General features: G+C 43.0%; 1 protein-coding gene across 5 annotated transcripts in view; it reads right to left on the bottom strand.

Moving 5' to 3' along the window:
* Positions 1-24,903, bottom strand: part of kcnab2a (potassium voltage-gated channel subfamily A regulatory beta subunit 2a) — a 123,213-nt gene that overhangs the window by 12,850 nt on the left and 85,460 nt on the right. For 4 of the 5 annotated variants that reach the window (XM_080423850.1, XM_080423851.1, XM_080423847.1 and 1 more), the window contains 4 exons: positions 6,871-6,914; positions 5,360-5,397; positions 4,929-5,008; positions 1,629-1,673 (listed from right to left, as the gene is read on the bottom strand). In XM_080423850.1, coding sequence (XP_080279976.1) covers positions 1,629-1,673; positions 4,929-5,008; positions 5,360-5,397; positions 6,871-6,914 — 207 coding nt within the window. Of the gene's footprint in view, positions 1-1,628; positions 1,674-4,928; positions 5,009-5,359; positions 5,398-6,870; positions 6,915-22,269; positions 22,669-24,903 lie in introns of those variants that run through there. The other variant, XM_080423849.1, reaches the window with a different exon arrangement.

Here is a 24,903-nt window from a genome sequence, read left to right as displayed (position 1 = left end):
CATATTTCACTTTGAATTTCAGATGATTAAACAAATTGGTCATATTGCCTTGTGGTGCAGACACCACTGTGTGACAAATCTTCTGCAGTATTTGTTCCTCATCGCACTCCTTGAAACCAAAGTGTTTCCTAACAGCTAAATTGGTTTTACCTTTCTTGTTGACCAAAGGCTCTCTTTCCCTCATCTTGGCTCAAGCTCAACTAAACAAGCCACAGCCTAACTGAGAGTGAGTTATTTATGGCAAGACAAAATGAGAGCATCATTGCCAAACGGAATGCGGCACAATAATCATTTTATGTCCATTTCTTAATTTCATATTCAGAAGCCAAAATCATAAATGAAAATAAACGGTGATTAATTAAGCTTGATAGGGTATCTTTATAGGCTACATGTAACTTGTGATTGTTGGCTACATAAGATATGTATTTTTATGTGAACAAGGCCCTTACAGTTAAGTTAACTTTGCAGGCATACAGTATCTTGGTCACTTGTTTATGGTTACCTAGATTTGTTGTCTCTCGTGATCACATGTTCAGAATCTTTTTTAGATAGCATGTTGTTTACTTTGGACAGATGCTAGGTTCATCGTATACCCGGTATCCTAGTTCCTTTGAGGCTCTACATTTTTCTCTCTGCACTATACTTACTGTATGTGACTATTTACCTTGTTGTTTGTTGACTAGAGTTCATGGTTACTCTGCTTATTCTGATCTTGCATGTCTCTCTGGATAAGAGTGTCTGCTAAATGCCTAAATTGTAACTAAATACTGTACAGTATGTACATGTGAGTGTGACTCTCTTGTAGGCATATTATGTAACTGTCAAAAACATTACCTAGTATTTGATCGTGTTGACTAGTAGGTCATGTAATGTTATCACATGCAATAATATGATTTGCAAATGTTCTTTTGGGTTGTGGGGGGGGGTCCTAGGCTAGAGACTGTCCTTGAAATTGTCATAGTCTGAGTTTAACACGGCCCTGAGTGACCCCAAGTGTGAGTAACAGTGCCAGAACTCAGACAGTGACAATGAATGAGCGTTAGAGACATTCAAGTTGACAGGTCGTGACATACCATCGACATTAATTTTACCCAAGACAATTTTGACTGTGTATGCGCATGCATGTTTTTGTTTGAGGGTGGGGGGCAGAAATCGTCCTTGAATGCCCCCAATACAAAGTGAGTAATGCCTGATTTATACTTCGTTGGACGCCGCTGTCACGCACCAAAGATAGTCGGATCTCCAAGCTCGCAACGAGTCGTGCTGCGACCCATTGCGAGCTTGTGGATCTGCTATTATAAATCAGCCCGTAACTGTGCCAGAAGTCAGCCGGTGACAATGAATGAGTGAGTGTTACAGAGGCACAAGTTGACAGGTCTACATAGTACATAAATGCCAATCCAGGATGACAAAGTAAAAGCCCTGGCACCAGGGGTCGATCCATTATTCAGCATCTTTGAGGAGGGACACATGAGTTGCGGGCATGGCTGCCTGCCTGCATTAATTTTGCATCGATACCTTGCCCGGCAGGCTCGCGGAAAAGTGCCCCACGATGCCAAAATTACGAGGGAAATGATGCAAGATCAGAGAAATCCAGATGGGATGGAAAGAACTAGATTAAACTGTACCTCCATCCTTTCTTCTTTATTATGTTCCCGAGGACCACCTCTGCCCTGTGAAACAGACAGACAGACAGACAGACAGGTAGTGAGACAAGATAATAAGGGCACTTGCAACAATACCAGAGCATTAATACATGTCTGAAGAAAAGAGTTCAAAACCATTTTGAAACGCTGAATAAAAGAACACAGTACAACTCTGAGCATTTATAATTCATGAAGGAAGCTTTCATTGAAAAGAGCACCAGCCCAGAATGGGCGAGCATTGAATGGGCTGGCAGAGCCAGTCTTTAGGCTGGGGCGGGGGGGGGGGGGGGGGGGGTGCAGCGGCTGTAGCCACCACTAGGGGTCTCATTAGCAGCCTCAGGGGTTGCTAATTATTCCCATTATGAGTCCTATCAGAGACGGTGCAGATGGTGTCAATGGGAGCTCCAACCACTCCCCCTCCTCGCTGTCACAAACAGATCACAGTGCATCCGTGTAACGTGACCGCACACACTCAATGCACACTGTAAGGTCAAGAGCTCAAGCTATCAATCCATCTGTCTCCATCACCCCTTTTACTCTCTCTTTTTCTCCATCCTCCCTCTGTTCCCTCCCTCACACTCCATCTACCCCATCACATTCCACTTCTCTATTTTTCTCCTCTGTGTGTGTGTGTGTGTGTGTGTGTGTGTGTGTGTGTGTGTGTGTGTGTGTGTGTGTGTGTGTGTGTGTGTGTGTGTGTGTGTGTGTGTGTGTTTGTGTGTGTGTGTGTGTGTGTCTGTCCTGCTGTTTGTAGAAGTAGGTAAAGAATAACAGCTGGGCTCATGTTTGCTTCATAACTAGCTCATCACTCCCATTAGAGACTGACATAATAAAATAACATGTACTGTACACATGTGCGTGTGAGCATGTGTGCGTGCATGCGAGAGAGCAGCGAATAACACACTGCACAACCTCTAGGCTGCTACAAAAAGTACGAATCTCTGACAGCCTAAGCAGAAACTATGTTTTGCTTTCAGCAGGTACATGTACAGTACATTGTCTTGTCAGTTTAATTAGGCCACTTGTTCCCAGCTTGATTCTTCCTCTTTCAAATGTCTGCGTCATCCTCACAACAACCCTAACTCTTCAGTCAACTCATACAATATCATGCAATAATGCATCTGAAGCTAAATGTCTAAACCATAAATATATAATTAAGGGAGAGACCGTTATAATCGCTCACAATAGGTAATTTGTCTTTTCAGAAACACTTTTGGCATGGGCAAGCTAGCTGCTGACTGGATATTAAATATTTAAATCTGTGTTTATTTATTTTTTGCCCATTTGTCTGGTTTTTGAATGCGTTTCTCTTGTTTGTTTACATGGCTGAGCCAGAGCACACAGCCACTGTGAACACTGTGTGCACAGTAGACATACAAATGCTTTTATCTCTTTAACCTCCCAGTGTAAAGGATCCAAAGTCAACTGCTGAAGCCACCTGACACAAAAACCTTTGTCACTTCCACAGTCTGACTGATGACAGGATCTGCAGTATACCAGGGGCAAAGAGTGACGTCTAACGAAAGCTCTTGGCAATTATTGTGTGTAAAGTGTTTGAATTATTCTACTCCTGTACTGTATGTATGTATGTATGTGTGTGTGTATACAGAAAGCCTCTCAGTGTTGCAGTGCAAGCTGTCAGGATTAGCACCTGCATAAGACATGGTGAGTTGTGACATGCTGTCACAGCCGTTTGCATGGGCTGCACAGATTTGTCCTCTCTGTCGATTTGTGATTTGTACTGTCACGGTTGAATGGAATCAGCCTTGTACCTCTGTCTATGGCCCCATCAGAAAACTTTGATCTGAAGCAAATATCAGATGCAAAGCCCCTTGACAATGGGACGCTTTGTAATGGAAGTTTACCAAGCAACAGAACCACTGGCTAGACTATTTGAATTCATTTTCAGAGAAACTGGCATACACTGTATATATAACAAGTAAGACGCGCAAACGCTGGAAGCGAACGCAGCTCGAAAATGTTGTGTATTTACGGACTTGTAATCCGTGTTATTTCACCGTGATGGGGAGAGAACATTGACATTGTGTGTGTGTGTGTGTGTGTGTGTGTGTGTGTGTGTGTGTGTGTGTGTGTGTGTGTGTGTGTGTGTGTGTGTGTGTGTGTGTGTGTGTGTGTTTTGCAGGATGTTGTGCATTTTAATCAGAGCATTGTCTAAATTCCTGCACTCTGGCACACTCTGGTGGCTACACACAGGCAGTGCATGAACACAGAGACGCAGACACACACACACACACACAACCCGAGCACGGTTACATAGTAAGCTCGCACTTGGTCGGAGGCGCGGCTTCGCCGCGCCTCCTTCCGCGTTCGAAACCAAACATATTGGCAATTTGCCACAATGAAATCCAAGAATACTCTTGGAGGGATTATAAGACCCAGACCCAGTGCAGTTAATCAGAGATACATGATGGCAAGGGATAATCCCTCAGATTATTTCAATCCACGCCACTCAAACTACAAAGGCCGATTAATCTATGCAGGAAAATATAAACTATCACTGTACATTGGGACAACATGTCCTGAGTACTGGAAGAGGTTAAAACGATGTCACCATTGTCTGTCAGGCCTCCCCATAACAAATGCCTAACTATACCACTGTGAGACACTAGACCTGAAGTGAGTTTATTATTATTTATAAGTACTCACTTATCTAAGGTCTATCACAAAGGACACATAAATTAACTACTTCAAGGTCATTATGTTTATGGTTAGGTATGTTTGTCCATAACATGCTGTAGACTGCACATTAGTGCAAACCAGTATTTTAGAACATGCTCTTTTATACGAGTAAATCCAGAATTGACTATTGTTATCGTATGTGCATAACTGCCCACCTAAGGGGCTACAGTGTCAAGGCGACTGCAACAGTGCAAATAGTTACATTTCAAACCCATGGCATCAGTCAACCGGAAATGTCATAAATATGAATGAAACAAGCATGGGGGATGATGTGTCTGGGCTGGAGATGGCTCCAAACAAACCACAGGAATAGATATCTTCCTATGTACCGTCACATTCATGTTAAAACATCTACCCAATTTCCATCTTTCACCTTTAAGATTTGCTGCAGTACTGGGGTGCCCCTCCCTTATGGAATAATTTCACAGGCTGTTTATACGACGCGAACCCACCCGAGCTCAAAGACAACCGTAACTACCATACCTTACAACCTAAATCTGGCATTCGGGTCAGCTGTTGGGTGTGACTGGCGGCTTCATTAGTGATAAGTGAACCTGTGGTGTGAGGAGGAGGTACACTCACTTCCCAGCAGCGTAGACTTCAGCCGTGTCAAACAGATTGATGCCATTCTCATAGGCCATAGTCATCAGCTGCTCCGCCGTCTGGTGAACAGGAAGGAGCAAAGGGGAGAAAGGAGGAGAAGGTGTTGGTGTTTGCGGCATGAAAAAAAAAGGGGGCGTGGGTGATCACTGATGTGAGGTGCTTAGTGATTTTCAATTACGAATCCTCCTCCGCATGCCTTTATGCCTCAGTGGCTGCGCCTTCCTATGGCTCATGTTTATTCTCTGGCTGCAGCTTTTCCTCTTTCAATATGTTTGCAGAGTAAGCAGGAAGGGCCTTCCCGAGTCGACAGGGGTGCAAGGTGCATTAAGATCATATGTGCAGCTGTGAAAATCCCCCTAGCCTTGACTGACGGGGGACCAGAATAATAAACACCATCCATATGCTCTCACCTCATCCGTTATCTGTCCGCCAAACGTCACCCATGTTCCTGCATAGGAAGACAGAGACAATGTGGTGTAAGGATACCGTCACACGCATTGAAATGAAAAACAGTTATACATGCCGTTGAACATACTTTACTAAAATATCAGATCTACAAGCTCACAACACAATGCAAGGCATTGTGAGCTTGTAGATCGGCTATTTTTGTATATTAGGGTAGACCATGAGTGATTAAGAAAATGCCCTGTGTTTTTTTTGTTTTGTTTGTATGTTGTTTTTTTTACAAATCCAACCCTGCTTGTATGCACACACAAACACACACAAAACCGCTGAGCAGGATTTCGAAATTGAATGCATTATTTTTTGTAATGAAGCCTATTTATGAAGCATAGCGTTAGTTCATGCAGGACACGGAAGTCACACTCATTATCCAATCACAGCTCACGCATGAGCAAAGAGGATCCTTTAAATACGGCTTCTATTCTCTAGGTCTTTCTTGGTTGCTGAACCAATGCATTTTGCTAGCTCCTCCTCCACCCCAGCCTCCACCTTTTGATTAGAGTCTGGCTTAGGCTCAAATACTTGTGTTTATCATGTATATCTGCTTGTTTAGAGTCTTGCATATAGGCTCAAATACTTGTGTATCATGTATATCTGCTAATTCTAACTAATATGTCAATGTACTGCTATTGTTGACATTGTATCCCTATGGGGATTTGCTTAAGCATTCTCTGAATATATGCTTAGCAGGCTGCTTCGACAAAATTCAGTGAATATTCTCCCAAGAGTGGAGCTTTAACGCCAAGCTTAACTGTATTCCATTTGTGGCAATAAATGGTTCTTTATCTACTAAGACGAGAGTGTTTCTGATTGAATTGCCTATTAGTGGTCCGCAGGCCTAAGTCTCACTCATCAGTGTGAGGGAATTTTAGACTTAAAAATACATTTAAAAAAATGTAGTGAAAATATCTTACAGTATGTACTTTACAGCTGTACAACTGTACAGCTACTAACCAGCAATAGCTTGCTCATTAGATACATAATAGTTGGACCAGCTGTGCTGTCTCCAAGTTTGGGCATTTATTGGCCCTTCACACAAGATGCAGAGTGCCTCGAAAAAGCCATACGAGTGCATCAAGTCCCATCTAAATTATGAGATGCAGAGTGCCTCGAAAAAGCCATACGAGACCATCAAGTCCCATCTAAATTATGAGATGCAGAGTGCCTCGAAAAAGCCATACGAGACCATCAAGTCCCATCTAAATTATGCAGTCTTTCAGTCTGTGCATCCCCACTGGCCTCAGTGCGAAAACAATAGAGGCCACACACACACACACACACACACACACACACACACACACACACACACACACACACACACACACACACACACACACACACACACACACACACACACACACACACACACACACACACACACACACACACACACACACACACACACACACACACACACACACACACACACACACACACACGTTGGCCCAGGAACTCTTACCTAATCCAAGGCAGGACACCCGCAGGCCCGACTTTCCAAGGTTTCTGTCAAAGAAGAAATGCATTAGCATTAGCATTAATGTTGAATTGAGTTATACAGTACTTGGATAGCAGGACCATTAGATTGAAACTTCAAGCTTCATTTAAGAGATGGGGAGGTCTGTAATGTGGGGTCTGGTTTTACTTGTGCTGTTTATGCAACAGTCTGCTTCAAACTGTCTTACTGCAGCGGAGGATTATAGACAGAAGGAGCGAGAAGAGGGTCTTGTATGGATTTGGAGACAAAGGGTTTTGAATGGATTTTGGAGACAGTATATGGATTTAGACTCAGACAGACAGCCTGCTTCTCTTCAACCGCATTCTATCTGCCCTGGATGCACACAGTAAAGTCCTCAGTGTTTAACTCTGTGTAAAACTGACCCATTGTTCTAGTGTGGATGCTTATGGAGTGGCCTAGGCACATCTGCTGTCGAGTGGAGAGGGAGAGAGGGAGAGAGAGGGAGAGAGAGAGGCCTACAGAGGAAAAGAGAGAGCTTCCCCTGGAGTTTCTGACAGCACGCCAAGGGACCCCCTCGCTCATCCCCTGACCCCTACAGCAAATCACAATCTTGACTCAGGTCTCTGTGCGCCACAGCAACCCGCTCCCAAAGCTGGCATCTCTGAGCCTATCACAGTGCAGACTGAGAGGTCTGGACTGGACGAAGTCTCGTCTAGGTCAGGGGTTCCCAAAGTTGGGGTCGCGGGACACTGACAGTGGGGTCGTGAAATTATTTTGTAACAGAATGTATTTCAATCTAAAAATGATTACAAATAGTACATTTTACCCATCTCATTAGGTACTGTAAATGTGATTGATTGAATTCTATATTAACAAGATTATTAACAGTACAAGTAGTAGGCCTACAGTCAAAAGTCATACTAAAATACATTACAAATGCGCACCGAACGTGCAAGTTTATGTGCATAAATTACCTCCACGGCTAGGTGGGGTCGCGAGTAATGGCCGCATTATTTTGGGGTCGCGGGCTGAAAAGTTTGGGAACCCATGGTCTAGGTCCCTTAATCCTTTTATAGATTTAATCTTTGAAGTGCTGGGCAATGAAGTCATATAACAACATTTATGGACTTCAATTCAATAACCGAATATTTCTTGATATGGTCTCCTTTCATTTTCTTTAAATACTCATGCACAATGGTAACAAAGTCCCAACATGCCGAGGAGATACATTGTGGAGTGAATAACGAGTGCAACATTAACATGGTCATCTCAAATGAAAACCATGAGTCACTGATTGACTATCAACAACAGAATATAAACCAAAGATTTCATGTTATTGTGAGAGATCCACACCGGCAGTAGTGGGTGAGTCACAGTTCAAGTAGGAAGCAATCCACAGATAGAGAGATGATATGGAGCTATTTTCCCACACACTGTTGAAAAATACTTTGACACCTACAGTAGAGGTTGAATGTTATATTCTGATCAGAGACTGAAGATGTTTCACACAGGCATACGAGAGACACGGTTTAGATCACCACAAAAAATGCAATACCAATTAATTATACAGTAATATATATATGTGCACACACACACACACACACACACACACACACACACACACACACACACACACACACACACACACACACACACACACACACACACACACACACACACACACACACACACACACACACACACACACACACACACACACACACACACACACACACACACACACACACACACACACACACACTCTAAGACACCATTAAACACATTAAAAGGCTGTGTCCTAATGCTGCACAGAGATAAAGTGGCAAAGCGTGCCGTGTAGATAAAAGATGTGGGATCAGGGATGATGTAACAGATGTGTAGGAGTATTTTTGTTACAGTGGCTGTTTGGATAGAATTACAATTAGAATCTCTGTATGTGTGAAGAGAAAAGAGAGAGACTGAGGGAGGAATCAGGGGAGTGAACATATGTCTCTGAGTGCAGATGTGTCAGTGTGTATTGCTCAACAGTGTGTGTGTGTGTGTGTGTGTGTGTGTGTGTGTGTGTGTGTGTGTGTGTGTGTGTGTGTGTGTGTGTGTGTGTGTGTGTGTGTGTGTGTGTGTGTGTGTGTGTGTGTGTGTGTGTGTGTGTGCGTGTGTGTCTGTGTGCATGAGAGTGGGATTATGCCTGTGTGGGTGTCTCGTGAAGCCGTGGTTAAGATTCCTAAACTGCCGCAGTGATAAAGAAGCAAAACGTTTCTTTCATCTTCTTCCTCTGCATGGCAAAGACAGGCCTAAAAGCTCCACTGCGCGTTGGCTAAACCGTTTCAAACAAATACGAAAATCTCGACAATAGCATCTCCTCTCAAAGCAAGCTAAGTGGGTTAGATTTTTGTTGTACTGAGAACAGAAACAAATGTCCTCAAATGTCTGGTCTCCGCTTAAGTTTTCTATTCACACTGAACATCTCCATTAGCTACTCTCTGTTGTTGAGTAAATCAAATTAAACGTTAATTCAATATACACAGTATATCATCCATCGTCTTCCATCTCCCGGAAGTCTCCATACCATATATACATTTATATTCTATCCAGGTCTTCTTAACACTCTAGTACAGTCCGTTCCACACAAATGGACAAGTCATAATAGACCGAAAATAGGTGAATATTCGGGAATTTTTGGCAAAAAGATTTGGTGTAGACAGAAAAGGTATAGACCTCTGGGGGACCCTGGTCAATTAAGTATACAAGGTTTAATGGGTTAAAAAAAGTTGCGACCCCATCGCATTTGTCAGGAATGTCAACTTACTGTCAAATCAAATAAAGTCTTACTCGTGTCTTTTTGAACACTTGGTGGCAAATTAGCTTCTATGAATACATTAGCTTGGATTTGGCTGGCCAAGTAGGGGAACAGTCAGTAGTGTTGCCAGCAGAGACAGTAACTATCAGGATTCAATTTGTACAAAAAGAAGAACGTATCTTCTTAACCACTTAAGCTTCTTTGTACAACAATTAGTGAAAACAGCCAATCTACAAGCCGTGATTTCTATTGTAAATGTATTTATTTAATATTTTGTATTCAAATTAAAATGATGATTAATTTAATTATTTATCAAAAATAAATACCAAACATATCAGACAGTCTACATTTCCCAAAAGGGAATGCATGCATTATCCCTGACCAGAAGCACGGATAAAACATGCCCCTCACCGGCGATAAAGACGAATGACCAGGGTGGGGGATGTCAAAAACCCTGGGTTATTGGGAGTGGGCATGATAAGGCTATCTGGTCTGACCACCTTGCTCTCACAATGCTTGGGGGGTGGGGGGTGTGTGGGTGGGCATGGCCACGGTGGCAAGGTTAACAACTCCCCTCAGGCAAATTACTGTACAATTAAATGTCTCTTAATTGCTTTGGCTAAAATAACCCCGGGGGAGGGAGAAAATTGAGATTCCCAGACGAAAATAAGAGCAGCCTCATGGCTGAAAATGTTGGAGTGTGTATTGCTGGAATCTCCACTCACCACCTAAGCCCTATTTATACTTTATACATCATGCAACAGTGTCATGTGACGAAAATAGCCGATCTACAAGCTCACAACGCGTCACATCTATTGGATATGTTCTGAAAATGTTAACAATTTTTAGAATCTTTTTTTTCCTATAAGGACATGCCAAAAATAGGGACGCCATGTTGAATTAAATTGGTTAATGGTGGATTGAGATATTTAACTCTTTGTTAGATGAAGGGTGTCTGCGTAATAAATGGTGGTGTGTGTGTGTGTTTCTCTAGACAAACGGGGAGGTGTGTGTGTGTCTCTCTAGACACTGCGTCATGTGGTAGAATATAAAGATCCAGCACCGAATGTCTTTCATGCCTTGCGGTGCTCTGGCATCATCAAACGCATCCGCTTAATGTGATTAGCTGAATTCTTATAATGTGTGAAAACACTGCGAGCCAGCATGTTCACAAAATGAGATGTACAGTCGAATGTGTTAAATTATATGCGAGTATGTGTTAGACGGAGCTTCCAGAGTTACGCCGTTTTCACCAGCCAGTTGCTGGGGCTTATTTCAGAAACGAAAGGTGTAAGCATAGAGCAGGCCTTGAAGACAATTGACTGCTGCACGCCGTACCATTGTATCAGGGTTCTTCACAAAACCTAAAAATGAACAGGGATATCAGGATACCTGACATTTTCTTTGTCATGATGAAGTATCATTGTCAGCGGTGTGTTGTTTTAAAACATTTTTTTACTGTACTGAACTTCAGTGGTGTAAAGTAACTAAGTACATTTACTCAAGTACTACTGTACTTAAAGGGATATTTCACTTTCAAAAAAACGTTTGCTCATTTTATCGTCTACTCAGACTTTTGTGAACCCCCAGACAGTTTTTAAGTTGCTCGATTCAGTATTTATGTTTCCTATACAAACCCATTGTAACTTCAAACTCCATTTTAACCATGTTAAATTTATCGAAAACACCCGTCCTTGGTTCTGTAGTATTTCTACATTGCAGTATTGATACTTTTACTTAAGTAAACTTATTTTTTTACTTTTTCCACAAATGATTGTCAGTGGTGTGTTGTTTTCAATTTTTTACTGTACTGAACTTGAACACTGCATGGTCAGCGCTTTGACCCTCTGTACACGGTCAGTGTGTACAAACCAGCAGGGGTCAGGTTCCCGCGAAGCCCTGGTAGACATGGACCTTGGTAATAAGGTCACCTGCCTCTCTCAGCCTAGTCAATAATGTAGCAGCCACAGCTACAACGAGGACCAGGACACTTACTGCAGTCTGGCTGAAAGTTAAGGGCACACAGCCCTTATTAGGTCCCATTACCTAGGAATTTTACTACGAACTGTGTCTAGGGTGATATAGTTTCAGATAACTTGAAAAGATCACCAGCACTCACTTAAAAGTCTTTTTTAGGATCTTTTATAATTTGGTGCAGCAGCAAACAAACGTTTAGGCCGGAGCCTATGAATAATCTAACGCTCAAACTTTGCACGCACATTCACACTATGTTGAGGAACAAATGCCATCCTTTTAACATTGGCCTGTTATAGCGCCACCAACAGGTCTAATTTAGCGAAACATGTTTTAACAAAATGCCTCAAATCATGAATGCAGTCAATGTCCGATTGTTGTGCAAGGCCTAAGAAGAAATGGCACCCTTTTCACGTTGGCCTATTATAGCGCCACCAGGAGGCCACAATAGCCTACCTGACCTGGCGGAGACCTGTGCTCCGAGGAGCACTTTTTCTAGTTGGAACTCATTCTGAGCCGTGGACCTGGTAAGAGACTGACATTTGAGACAAGTGCTCTCGTATCCCCGTTATATTTTCAGATCCTTAATGACCACCACCTCTGGGTTTGGCGGCCATCCTCTGGTTTGTTTATTTGTTCCCATAAGGGGTGAATTGAAGGTCTATTTTGGTGGGTTATATCTGTTTACATAATGTGTGTTGCACATGAGCTGGGCTGTAGGCAAATAGATGACGAATACATTATCCTCCCTGTCCAAGTCACTCACCTAGCCCTTTTTTGATGACTCTGGAGGGGCCCTGGATGGAGGTGCCGCCGCCTCTGAGAGCTGCAATATGTTTCCGATATGGCAGATCGAGTTTCTCTCTTAGCTCAGTAGGGCTGGGTCTCCGGCACACCGGAGCAATGTTGAGATATTGCCACGGTAGGCATGCATGACAAGATCACCAAACAAACAAACAGGAGGCTTTGGCACGAGGCTGATTATTAGGGTTTTGAACACAGTCGTGACACGTTGTGAGCTTGTAGATCTGCTATTTTCACAGAATGTTTCGCCTCAGAATAGAGACGCCTAGGGTTCATGTGGTAAAAAAGACAAATGCCGTGCAATACAGTAAGTTGTTTTTCACATACCCATGGCCTTATTTATTCACGAAGAGGAGGAAATGGAGGAAATGCCATTTGATCAACGCAGCGACCGTGGCGGCCATACTCAACACGCCGACTTCCTTCGGCGGCGAGGTCGCTCACAGGGACAGTTCAGGGCGCGGCGGCACTTTAGCTGATTGTGTAGCGGTATCACTCCCTTCAACCAGGGCCATTAAAGGCTGGCTATGTGATAAATATCAGATAGCCTTCATTATTCAGCCCGGATTATTTACATCAGCCCTGTTAATCTAATACCTGTGGAACCCAGGTAGGGAGTAAGAGGGGACTGACACAGGAAAGACCGGAGGTGCAGAGTGGACACATCGGTCAATGCCATGGAAAGAGGCGGGGCTGTCGCTCAGAGTGAAGGCAATGGATGGACAGATTGGGATGATGAATGAGAAACGGGGTCACATAGCTGTGAGGAGGAATTTGTTTAGCGGGATACAGTCACAGAGCAGAACTATTAATACAGCCTTGCAGACGGCTCCAACTTCAAAAACAAACTCTTCATGCCACCCAGCCTGTGTTGGCTGCAGGTGGAATCAGGGTGATTTGTATAAAAAGAGGGAGGAATATTTTATTACCACTAAAGTTCTCTACATATTTATTTGTATGACAAAGAGCAAAAAAAAGGCCTATCTACCGAATACACAGGAAACAGAGAAATGTCAGGCATTAGAGCCCATGTGGTACGTGCCCGAACCACTTGGCCATCGGGCACGCCACATCAATTCCACTTGACAGGAAATCAAGTGAGGAAAAGAGTAAGACTGAAATAGAGAGAAACAAGGCACACCATCAACAACCACAGAGCAGCTAGTGTAATACTACCTGAGATGAAAGTCCATTTCACAGACAGCCATGTGCATAGTATAATTCACATTTGGCACAGATAGATCGCACGGGCCAGCAGCTTTATGTGGAGTGGAGAGAGTCACCTGGAACACACTTTAAGTCAGTTGTTGTCCGTGAGCATTCGTAGGCTGGCTCCTCAGAGGTCTTTCCTAAGACGTGCTTCTTGTCTTGAAAGGGGTATTTCCACCGCTGCTATTTGGGACTGATCAGCCAAAAGCCAAAAGAAGGGACGGTAAATCTTATGGAGAGGAGAGAGGAAGGATCATTTGGATCTCGGGATCCACATTGGGAACGGCATGGCTCCATTGTGGATCTCGGAAATCACGAGGCCAGCCTGTGGTGTCAGTCATCTATGACGTCAGATGTTCTATGATGATGAATGAGAAACAGGGTCTCCCAATGTCCCCCCCCCTGTATGAATGAATGAACCATTGTAAAGCGCTTTGAGTAAGTTTGAGTACTTAGAAAAGCACCATAAAAATGCAATTCATTACTATGACATCCAAATTTGGGCAAGATTTTAATATGATCAGCACACCATTGACTTAAAGGCAAATATTAAATAGTCCCTATTAAATGTTAAACTCAAGTATTTAAAAAAGTATAAAACAATGAGGTGCCTACTGACAGAGTACATAAGACATCACGCACGCACTTGCGCGCGCACACACACACACACACACACACACACACACACACACACACACACACACACACACACACACACACACACACACACACACACACACACACACACACACACACACACACACACACACACACACACACACACACACACACACACACACACACACCCCCCCCCCCCCCCCCTACCTAGCCCCCTGCAGAGCCACAATTTCATCCTGGTTGGGCTCTTCAATTTAGTTAGTTGGCTTTTTGTTTTGCTAAGTACTTTGATTTGGCACCATCAGCCCCTTTCCCTCCTTTATCCCCTATGGCACCTGATTTACAGAGATAGGGCTTCTTAATTGTATCTAGCGCTAATCACCTGTACTCACCTTCACTATTGTAAATAGACACCCAGCACTAAAAGTCAGCCTTCCTTTATCTAGATAGTTTTATGGTCCCTTTCCCCCTAGATATCTGGGATGCAACAGTGACATCAATTTACAATTTAGGCATTTAGCAGACACTTGAGGTGGTGTCACTTGAGGTGAAAACAACCATTTCTGAGCATGTGACTGCATCCACTCAATGCCAAAGGCATCATATGGCCAGTTTTACTGTAAAACTGTTGACTATAATTATTCATAACAAGGATGACTGAGCATGACACCGTCAGAAGACGTAATTGTTTACCACTGTATTGGTCCATCTTCATTTGGCAGCCTGCCTGTCAGGCTTAGACTACGGTACAGTGACAGCCCCTTGTTATTATTCACCAATCACAGCATCAAGAAATTACATAAACACAGTTCAACAGCTAGCTTATTAAATACGAATTCCACTGTCAAAACTATTCACACGCAGTGTGATATTCTGGATGTGTTAAGAACATAAAGTAACGCATAAATATTCTAACCAGAAATCACATCGACCCCATCCTCAACTGTTGCCTCTCTCGTCATATGAGAGTAATATAACATGATCCATGTAAGTAACATAACACCGAGCTTTTGTCTTGCATAATCAGATTAATCAGCTCACAAAAGCATCATCTGACAACCCCATACAGAGCATAGAATTCAGTCCCAATCTAAAGACAATGGAAAGTAAGTCATTGACGATCATGAGGAGAGTGAAAAAGGGGAGCCTATTCCTGGTGCAGAGGCAGAATTAATACATCTAGGCTATTTCTAGTGTGTTTTAGACAATGACATGCAGAAGAGGAGATCAAAGTACCGTTAAGCACATACACGCAGCCTCTAATTAAACTCCATCAGTCAGGCAACTAAAAAACAGCTGTCTGCATTTCTCCATTCAACTTAACACAACTGTGACTCCGTTACTGACATAGAACACCCAACCGTTCCACCCACCTTTCAGACTGAAACCTGCCCTCATCCCATTTAACGTGCGCATGCGCACACACAGAAATGTGCATGCACGTAAGCATGCACGCACACGCACACGCCTTCCATGCATTGCATACACTATACTGTAAATCACAAGTATCCATCAATAAATGAAGCATCCCACTGCATTTCTTCTCAATGTGCCCAGGGCAAACAGATGGTGAATGTTCAGTGAATGTTCTCTGCACATTAAAGATGGTACCTAGTTCAAGCCTAAGGTACTTGAACTCCTGTAGTCTACAACATTCATGAACATCTGATTTGCGCTGATGCATGCCAGTACTGTGACATCAGGCCTGTACTGTATATGGGCATATTTATCAAGACACACTCACAGACAGACAACTTTAACTTTAGAATAGACAAGCACAAAATGGAGCACTTCATGCTGCGCTAAGAACGCGTCACTCAGCGATACGACGATCAGCGCGTTCAGGTTTTGGTACCCAGTATTATTGTGTGGATGAAACAGGCTCTCTCTTCATACCTCCCTCATCCCTCTCTCCCTACTCCCTACTCCCTTTCCCTCTCGCTGATCGAGCTCATGTGACGTAACACACAACAGAAACTGTTGCCTAACAACACTGATATGCACTCGAGGATCTCCATAATGGGTATGTGCCCATAATTGGGCATAATCCTAGCACACACACAAGACAAACCCACAACTAGCACTTTATAGAGTAGATATACTGCATACAGGATTTCTGCTTTAGTAACGATAAGAACTAGGATTCAAACAGGAGTTCAATAAGCACTCTTCTTCCAGCTATCCTGCCTCACTGCAAAATATGGTTGAACTATCCATCTGCCAAAAGGGGGTTACAACTGAAAACAACACGTCATACCCAACTTATTATTAGGCATATGATTTCAGAATCCGATGCTAAGGCATCAAGGACACCCGCCAATGGTCTGCACTTGCTCAATAAAGATACTATTTAATAGGCAATGTCCCGGCACACTGTCTGCGCATTGCTCAATAAAGATACAATTTGATATAGGACCTTATGCCTGAAGGTCCTTGACCGAAACGTTGCCTATTAAATTGTATCATTATTGAACAAGTGCAGACAGTATGCAAGTGTCCTTGTTTCCTTAAATTGTGTCTACTCTACTAATGCAATTTTATTCACGTCAGGTGTGCAAGAGACTTTTGAGGATCTAGAATTTGATACTGGAAAGCTTTTTTACACATGAAAAGTTTACTTTACATGAAAAGATAATTTTGGCGGCAAATATATGTTGTCTAAAAACTTAAATATTTAATTTAGCAAACAAAATGTATTTGTAACATGTTATACCGTATGTATGGTATTGGTATATGGTCGTAGTCATAATATTATATTACTCACAATCATCATTACATCCACAACACATACAGATTTGTATCATTCATAATATTCATTTCAAGTAAGCTTACATACAGTAATATGTGCTAATCTGGTTATGATTTTTATTATCATTTTGCTCATACGACCATCTTGTAAAGTAGGATCATGACTGAGGATACTGGGAGATGAATCATTGACTGGGAGGGGAGCAAGTTAATAACCTAGGGATCAGTAGTGTAAAGTAACAGCAGTCTGTAATCTCAGAGGCAAATATTGTACTTTTACTCCACTACAATTGTTTGAAAACTTTAGTTTACTAGTTACTTTGCAGATATAAATTATTATACTATAAAACATACATTAACTACTTCAGCCCTATTTTATACATAGGCTATTTGGAAATAGCCAATCTATGAGCTTGGATCTTTTTTGTACTTTTACTTTTGATACTTTAAGTATATTTTGATGCCAATACTTTTGTGCTTTTACTCAAGTAACATTTTGAACACAGGCCTTTTACTTGTAACAGAGCATTTTTTATATTGTAAGTAAAATATGTGCTAGTGCTATCCCTGCTTAGGGATAGCACTAGCCCCATCTGTGACCTCTCCAATCGCTGTAGTTCAGGACTCAGTCACTTAAGTAAAAAAGACAGATTATTCTAGTTTTAAGTGGTTACTATAACCATCAGTTCTGCAGTCTGTAAGCAGTTGATGAACGTATTGTTTACACTGGAGTGCATTGCTTTGTTCTGCTCAGCTTGCACAGTCTCCACACCATATTGTAAGTAGGAGGAGAAGTCCAAAACTCCGAATGCACTGAAATGTCCTGGCACGCACCCACACTCCTGATATTCATATCACAAGCCCACGTCTTTTGCCACACAGACCTCTACCAAGCCTGCCTTCGTGCTCCAATAACAAAATATTTGAAGCACAATTACATGCACAGTACAAGGGAAAAAACAACAACTTGACTTTAAATGATATTACTACTGCAGTTCCCAACGCATTTTTCACATTAAAGTGATTTGCCAATAATCATTAGACATACATGAGAACACAGTGATTATCTTAAGTGACTCAATGATTCAGCTTTCATGTCTAAATAATTTCCTCAAGTCTGTCGTCTTCGGAAATGCGACCATCCATCTGTTCAGACGTGGACAATGCATCAGACTTCGAGGTGCACCAAATTAAGACGGATTGGTGAATTAGCTTCGTTGGTGGTGCTGCATTTCCCTGCCTCTGTCCCTGTTAATGATACCCCTTCACCTTCTCCACACAGTCAGCTATGCGATTCGATTGCCATCTGCTCAAACTTGACTCTTGCCAGTAGCTATAAAACATGGCGCCGGTTCAATTTCAACATCACAACTAACTAGTGGACCTCCGGAGCCATCAACAACCCTGCTGGTAGTCTCAGCATAGGCCAGTTACTGTAGAGTTATGCCAGGGCAAGACGTCAGCTCCTTATATTTACACGGGCACTGCAGTAAAAAGATACGGAGCGCACGAGAGAAGAGCTGGGGCATAATAAAACCTGGGGCATAAAAAAAAAAACACAGACAGTTCTAATGTTGTCTAACTCCAGAACTGTGTCTGTAAAGTTCAGTTCAGTTCAGTTCCGTTTTCATTTATTTATAGTGCAACATCACCCCAAGGGGTCTCTGTACACTTCACAACAAATCATATACAAAACACAATAAGCAAAGAATACACAATGTATATGTGCCTACACGTATGATCAAACAATCAATAAGCGGCAGTGCACAACTGTAAATATACAAATCACAAAGGATTTACAACCAAGTAGTAAAATCGCAAGGTAAGAGGAGCTGGACACAACAATAAAATCAATAAGACTATAGTGCAAGGAGAAAATGTGGGTTTTAAGCCTAGATTAAAAAATGTCCAGAGAGTCTGACTCAGAGAGAAATCAGAGTGCACACTCAGCACTCCTATGTGAAGTATGTGTATTATCCACCATTAAACATTCAACTTCACCGCTGTTTATGTGGTTCACCTAAGCAAATACTCTGACACCGCTGGAATGGAGTGAATCCCATAAGAGCTCTCCGGAGTTCAGTGGATTGAGAAGAGGGCTTATACGGGGCTGTGAAAAACAGGGGGTCTTATGGGATTGTCTCCCCACCTGCCCCGTGTCCCCGGTCGCACAGATTATTCTCTTCCATTCCTTGAGCGAGACTACTTTACATAATCGTAAGCCGTTTTGTGTGCATCATTAATTCAGTCCTGACTAAAGTCATTTAATCATTCCTCAGCGGAAGCGCGGACTCTCACGGCCGGGCAGTGGTGATTTTAACCAGTCATGTCACACGGGCCCGGTGTCACGTAAGAGAATGTCTCCGTCTGTATGGTATGGCAGGCAGGCAGGCAGGCTGCTGGATTGCAGGAACAAAAGCTGTACAGTGCTTTCGCACCTTGAAAAGACAGTCAATTTGATGGTTTTCCTATGCCTTGTGGGGAGGTTAGCATAGATAAGAGTAAGTTGCATCCTGGCCCCAGGGCTGAGACTGTGGGCATGGATTTATACTCAAGGCTGCCGTCTTGGAATTGGAATGGACTAATGGCAAACAAGGCTGATCTGAATATGAAGCAATCAGCATGTTATTCTCCGGCTTGGGTAACCGTGGAACATTCTGCATGGCGAAGACATAACAGCTCTCAATATTCTACGTATCATAAACCTAAGCATTGGTGTTATGACATACTATAGCATGTGGTTTAAGATACTGTATTACTCTTGGCATATGGCCCAGAGTAAACTGTATTCATTTAGCAAACTAGCTAATAAAATAATTCATTTAATTGTTGGTGATGGAAGAAATAAACATGAATTCAATAAAAAAAATAGTACTGAAGTACTGAAATGCAATGGCCCACTTCTCTTTGATGCAGTGCTGGTGAGCTTTTCCTTGAAGGGACCCACTGGAATGATACTCACTGACATGAGCACCGATTAGCCCAGCCAGCTCCCTTGTGGGCACAGTGCCCACACACTAGTACTAACCTTAGCTCACTATCTCATTCTCTCTCTCTCTCTCTCTCTCTCTCTCTTTCTCCCTCTCTCTGGTACACACTCATCAACAGCACATATGTTTTGCCCTCAGTGCATGCGTCAGAAGAATGGGCATGTAATGTAACATACACATCTTCCATTATATTCAATACACAGTACGTGACCTGGCTCATGAGCTCAGTAATGGCCCTGCATCATGGATGGCGTTGCAAATAAACAGCCACTGTGGCCCTGAGCTGAACATGATTTTACTCCTTCAAAGTCATTAAACTCAATGACAGTGAGTCAGCGTCGCTGGGCTGTGACTAGCCAATCAGGCTGGAAGGATTCCTCTTGTTCCTGCAGATGACTGAGCTGAGGACGGCAAAGTCAAGTAATTCAACACAACAGTGGGCCATCCTTAACCACACGAATCATAGCATCCCTAGTCTGGGCGTGTCATGATAGGCGACCGAAAATAGCAGATCACCATCCTCATAACGCATTGCAACATGGCAAGTTTATAGGATTTAATCACTTGAACCCTATATTTAGTTGACCAGATTCCCAAGGGCTCTATACTATGCCCCCCTCCGCTCTACAGAAAATATCTTAGCAGAAAATAGCCGAAAATAGCCGTTCTACAAGCTCACAAATCGTCACGTTGTGACATGTTGCGATCAAAATGTTATTCAAAGCAACACTTTGTAAACTCCAGATATAACCCTTTAATTCTACCAGTCTATAGGGCAATAGCCAGTAGCCAGTTGTGAAATCAACATTGTAATGTTCAGTTATCAACCTCACCAACCTGAAAAGGCTGGTCTCTGCATGACTGTAAGTGGCAAACACAATTTTAAATACATTTGTCAATTTTATAAATTTTTTATATAATTTTTACATTTTTATCAACTTATCGATTAGTTGACAAATTCCTATGATTATAAGGCGACCGATTAAGAAATTCTTTAGGTCGAGGACAGCCTTAATATGAAACGGTTCATTGTTGTAGGTGGCTCTTTTCTCGTTGGCCTTTTCTTCTCCTGCAGTTCATTATTGGCTAAACCACCCTTGCTGAAACTCACCATATTGATATTTGGCTGCTTTATTGAGACGAATAATTATTATACAACCCGTTTTATCTACTGTAGGTCTGCAATGAACTACGGGTGATTTGTGGCCTGTTGAATCGCCATAAGTATGCCCCCAGACCTGTTTACTTTTAAAACAGTGTATATATATTCATGCTGTATATACGGTATAAATTAATATAAAATAATGAAAACTACATGCTCACATACACAGTACAATCTAAAGACCTACAAAAAACATGTCCCATGTTAAAAAATTTTTTTAATAGAAACAATGAACTGAATGATTTTTCACTGTTTCCAAAACCCCCCACTGTGTTCTGCAATTCAAGGATGTCTGACTTGGACTCATTTTGGTCTAACAATTATACACTAATGAGAAGGCTGATTTAGAGGTGGCTGAACCCCCCTCTCCAGTCTGGACCGGCTACGATGTGCTTTCCTTACAGCTCTCGTCATAGTTGAATGAATGGACAACTGCAATCAATCTGAATTCAAAATACCTACAAAACAACAAAAAACTACTCACTCACTCACACATAAGGTAGGATGCGATGATATGCAAGAGCTCACACAGGCTACATAAAAAGGCATGGTTGTGTTTTATGGAATCCCAAACAGATCAGGGTTTGACATGTTTGACCGGGGGGAGCATTGTGTGATTCATTAATCATTACCTCCCTGAGAGCAGGTATTTGACAGCCATTATTCAAACACAGCAGGAGATGTGGGACTCAGAAGTCCTCTTAAGCACTTTAACCCTAGCATCCCTATTGTGGGTGTTACAGTATGTCCGCCGAAAATAGCAGATCTACAAGCTCACAACGCAATGCGTCGTTGACTTGTAGATAGGCAATTTTTGTCAAAGAGATTTAGTGAACAGGGGGGGAAAAAAAGAGCTGACCTCGGTCAACTAAGTATTAGTTTACTAAGTATAGAGGGTTTAAGTGGTTAGTGGATTCAATAAATGACTGTGGTTTAGGAGATTAGAGAGCACTGCTGGAGGTTGACTGCCCCGGAAAAGAAAACATCCCACTACACTGAATGTCTTACTGAACCTGTTCTCAGTCACTATCAAACCAAAGTATTCTTTTAAATCTGAAAGTGTACAAATTGACCCATTTACAGTGTGGAGCGTACCGTACCTATACTTCATGCCGGTCCTGATGCTCTGCTCGCTGGTGGAGGGCACGCTCTGGACAGAGAGCTGCCCAAGACTGCGAGCCACCATGGCCACAGCTCGGAACTTGTTACGGCTTCCCGTGTTTGGGCTGTTGGAATTTTGTGATCTTAGCCGGTCCTCTGTGGAACGGCTGATGCCGCCACGGCCCTCCGTGCACACCAAAGACACCTGCATTGTTGCTGGTGGCCCAGTGGCCCGCTGGGGCCGCTTTCACACACACTTAATTAAAACCGTCCTCCGGCTAATACCAGGTCAAGAGCGAGATCCCAGAAGTGGCGAGGCAGAGGCGCTGGGATCCTCTGGAGAGGAGAGGTGGGTCAGTTTGTAGGATGCAGCTACTTCCAGTCTGGTCTCACGCGTTCTGCACTCTATCAGAAATCACTGCGCAGCCACTGGAAGGACTGACTTGCTCACAGAGGCTGAGGGGCTGGCGGTGGGGGTTGTAGTGGGGTGGGGAGGGGTGAGCACTGAGCAGATCAGACGGAAGGAGGGGAGGGGGGGAGCAGATCAGACCGTTTGCAACAATGAAAAGAAAGCCACGCAGGTGGAAGCAGAACCGTGTCAAGTCAAAGGTAGCCCAAATCCAAAAGCATCTCTTTTTCAGTTCATGAGCTCATCTCAGAAAACGGCAACTCACCACAACTGACTTCAGGCAGGTGAAAACATACAGTAGTTCCAGCACAAATGAGTGAAATCAGTTAAAAAAATAAACCTTCCAAAACACAAAATGCATTTCTGTTTCTGCGAATTTCCACTCAAAGGCTTTTTGCTTTAATCCTCGCTATGTCCCGTACTCGGTTCCCCAATTTATCAGAAGCTCATCAGAGCCTGCCGGAAAGATTTACTCTTGCAATTTCCTCTTAAGCTGAGCTCAGCGGTAGAGATGACACCTCTTGCTGCCAAAATTTCTGAGTGAAGATGCACACACCCACACGAAGGGATGGAGAGAAGAGAGCACAGTGTGCACAGAATACCAGAGGTTTTGTCCAGTAAGTTCAGTTTGTCCATCCAGCTGCTGAACACACTGACTCTGTCAGTCAAGGGGCAGCCGCATATTCACTTCCAAGCCCCACACCGCTGCCTGGATTAAACTTAGATGTGTACTGTATGCCTTATGCTCTGCAAAAAGAGGCACGGTGCGCTCAGGCTGGAAAGAGGAGGGGAGAGAGGGGAGGGAAGACAGTGGGAGGGATATTGAGAGAGCTGTAGCAATGAGAGAGCTGTAGCAATGAGAGAGAGAGAGAGAGCGAGAGAGATCAGAATGTTTACGGATGCTGTCACAAGAAAAGCTTTGCTTGTATTCAGAGAACCTCTCTGGCTGTCTTCACTATGCAATCCAGAGGGTCAATTTTTACACTTGAGTTAAATTAATATTCAGGATCTTTTTCCTCCAAAAGGGATTTGGCAAAGCCTTGTCCATCAGAAAAATGGAGCGGTGTGTGTATGTTCATCACACAGGAATCCAAAGTGGCCCGTGGCTCCGAGACGAAGGGGCTCTCACATGGGTCTGTTCAGCTGCCCATGAAATATTCATTATGTAACTTTATCTGAACCATTGCGTGTCAAAGGCAGGAGTTAGCGGCGTCTGACAGCTAAGGCACTGCATTGTTTGTCACCCCCCAATCCCAACTTAGCATGGAAATAGTTGGAGGAAATGATTAACACTGACACATTCATTCAGTTGAATAATGCAATCTCATCAAAATACTGTAGACACATTACCGTGCTATGCTGTACTGTATATATTGGTTACTGTTGGGTTATCCACTTAAACCCTATATACGGTACATAGTTGACCGGAGTCCCCAAGGGTCTATACTAGGCCCCCTATTTTACCCCCATCCAAACAAAATCTCTTTGCCGAGAATAGCGATCTACTGCTATTTTTCCATCAAATGTTTGCCCCAGAATAGAGATGCTAGGGTTCATGTGGTTATTACCAGCTGACCAGAAGAACAATGACAAGTATTATGAGGTGAATGGAGTGTGATAATAGTGAATGGCGGCGCTAAAGTGTGTATACTAATGGCTGTGCAGGTGGTCAAAGGTAAACAAGATGGTAATTGGACTGAGAGCAGCCCTCGCTGCAGATTGAACAGACAGTAGGACGCAGCGCACACACACACTCCAGTAACACAATACTGAGGCTTATCGGAATGGACCAGCTAGTGTGCCGGGGAGATAATTAACTCATTAAGACCTGAGGCCGATCCTATAAATGCCTTCCAAATCAGTAGTTCAAGGACCGCCACATTAATTATTCGCGATTTTTCAATATCTTAAAAAAAAACAGAAATAGCAGATGTACAAGCTCGCAATGCGGCACGAAGTGACGTGCTGTGAGCTTGTATATCTGCTATTTCTGAGAACCACTGTTCTAAATCACTGTTCTAAATCCTAAGTTTTCTGAAAAACGTATGTTGCTATATATATAGCTAAATTCTAAAATGACACAGATGCTTTCCCGTTCTTAATGGGTTAAAAGAGATGCCGTCAGGCCCTGACATGGAGTAAGGCTGAGCTGCTGCAGAAGCAGCAACCTCCATCACAGAGATCCAGAAGACAGCCTCTTTGCCAACTGACAGCCCTATTCTTG

The sequence above is a fragment of the Gymnoscopelus braueri genome, assembly GCF_963280865.1.
Source record: "Gymnoscopelus braueri genome assembly, chromosome: 3".
NCBI lineage: Eukaryota > Metazoa > Chordata > Actinopteri > Myctophiformes > Myctophidae > Gymnoscopelus > Gymnoscopelus braueri.
Note: the sequence above shows the minus strand (reverse complement) of the source record. Positions and strands in the feature narration are given on the sequence as shown.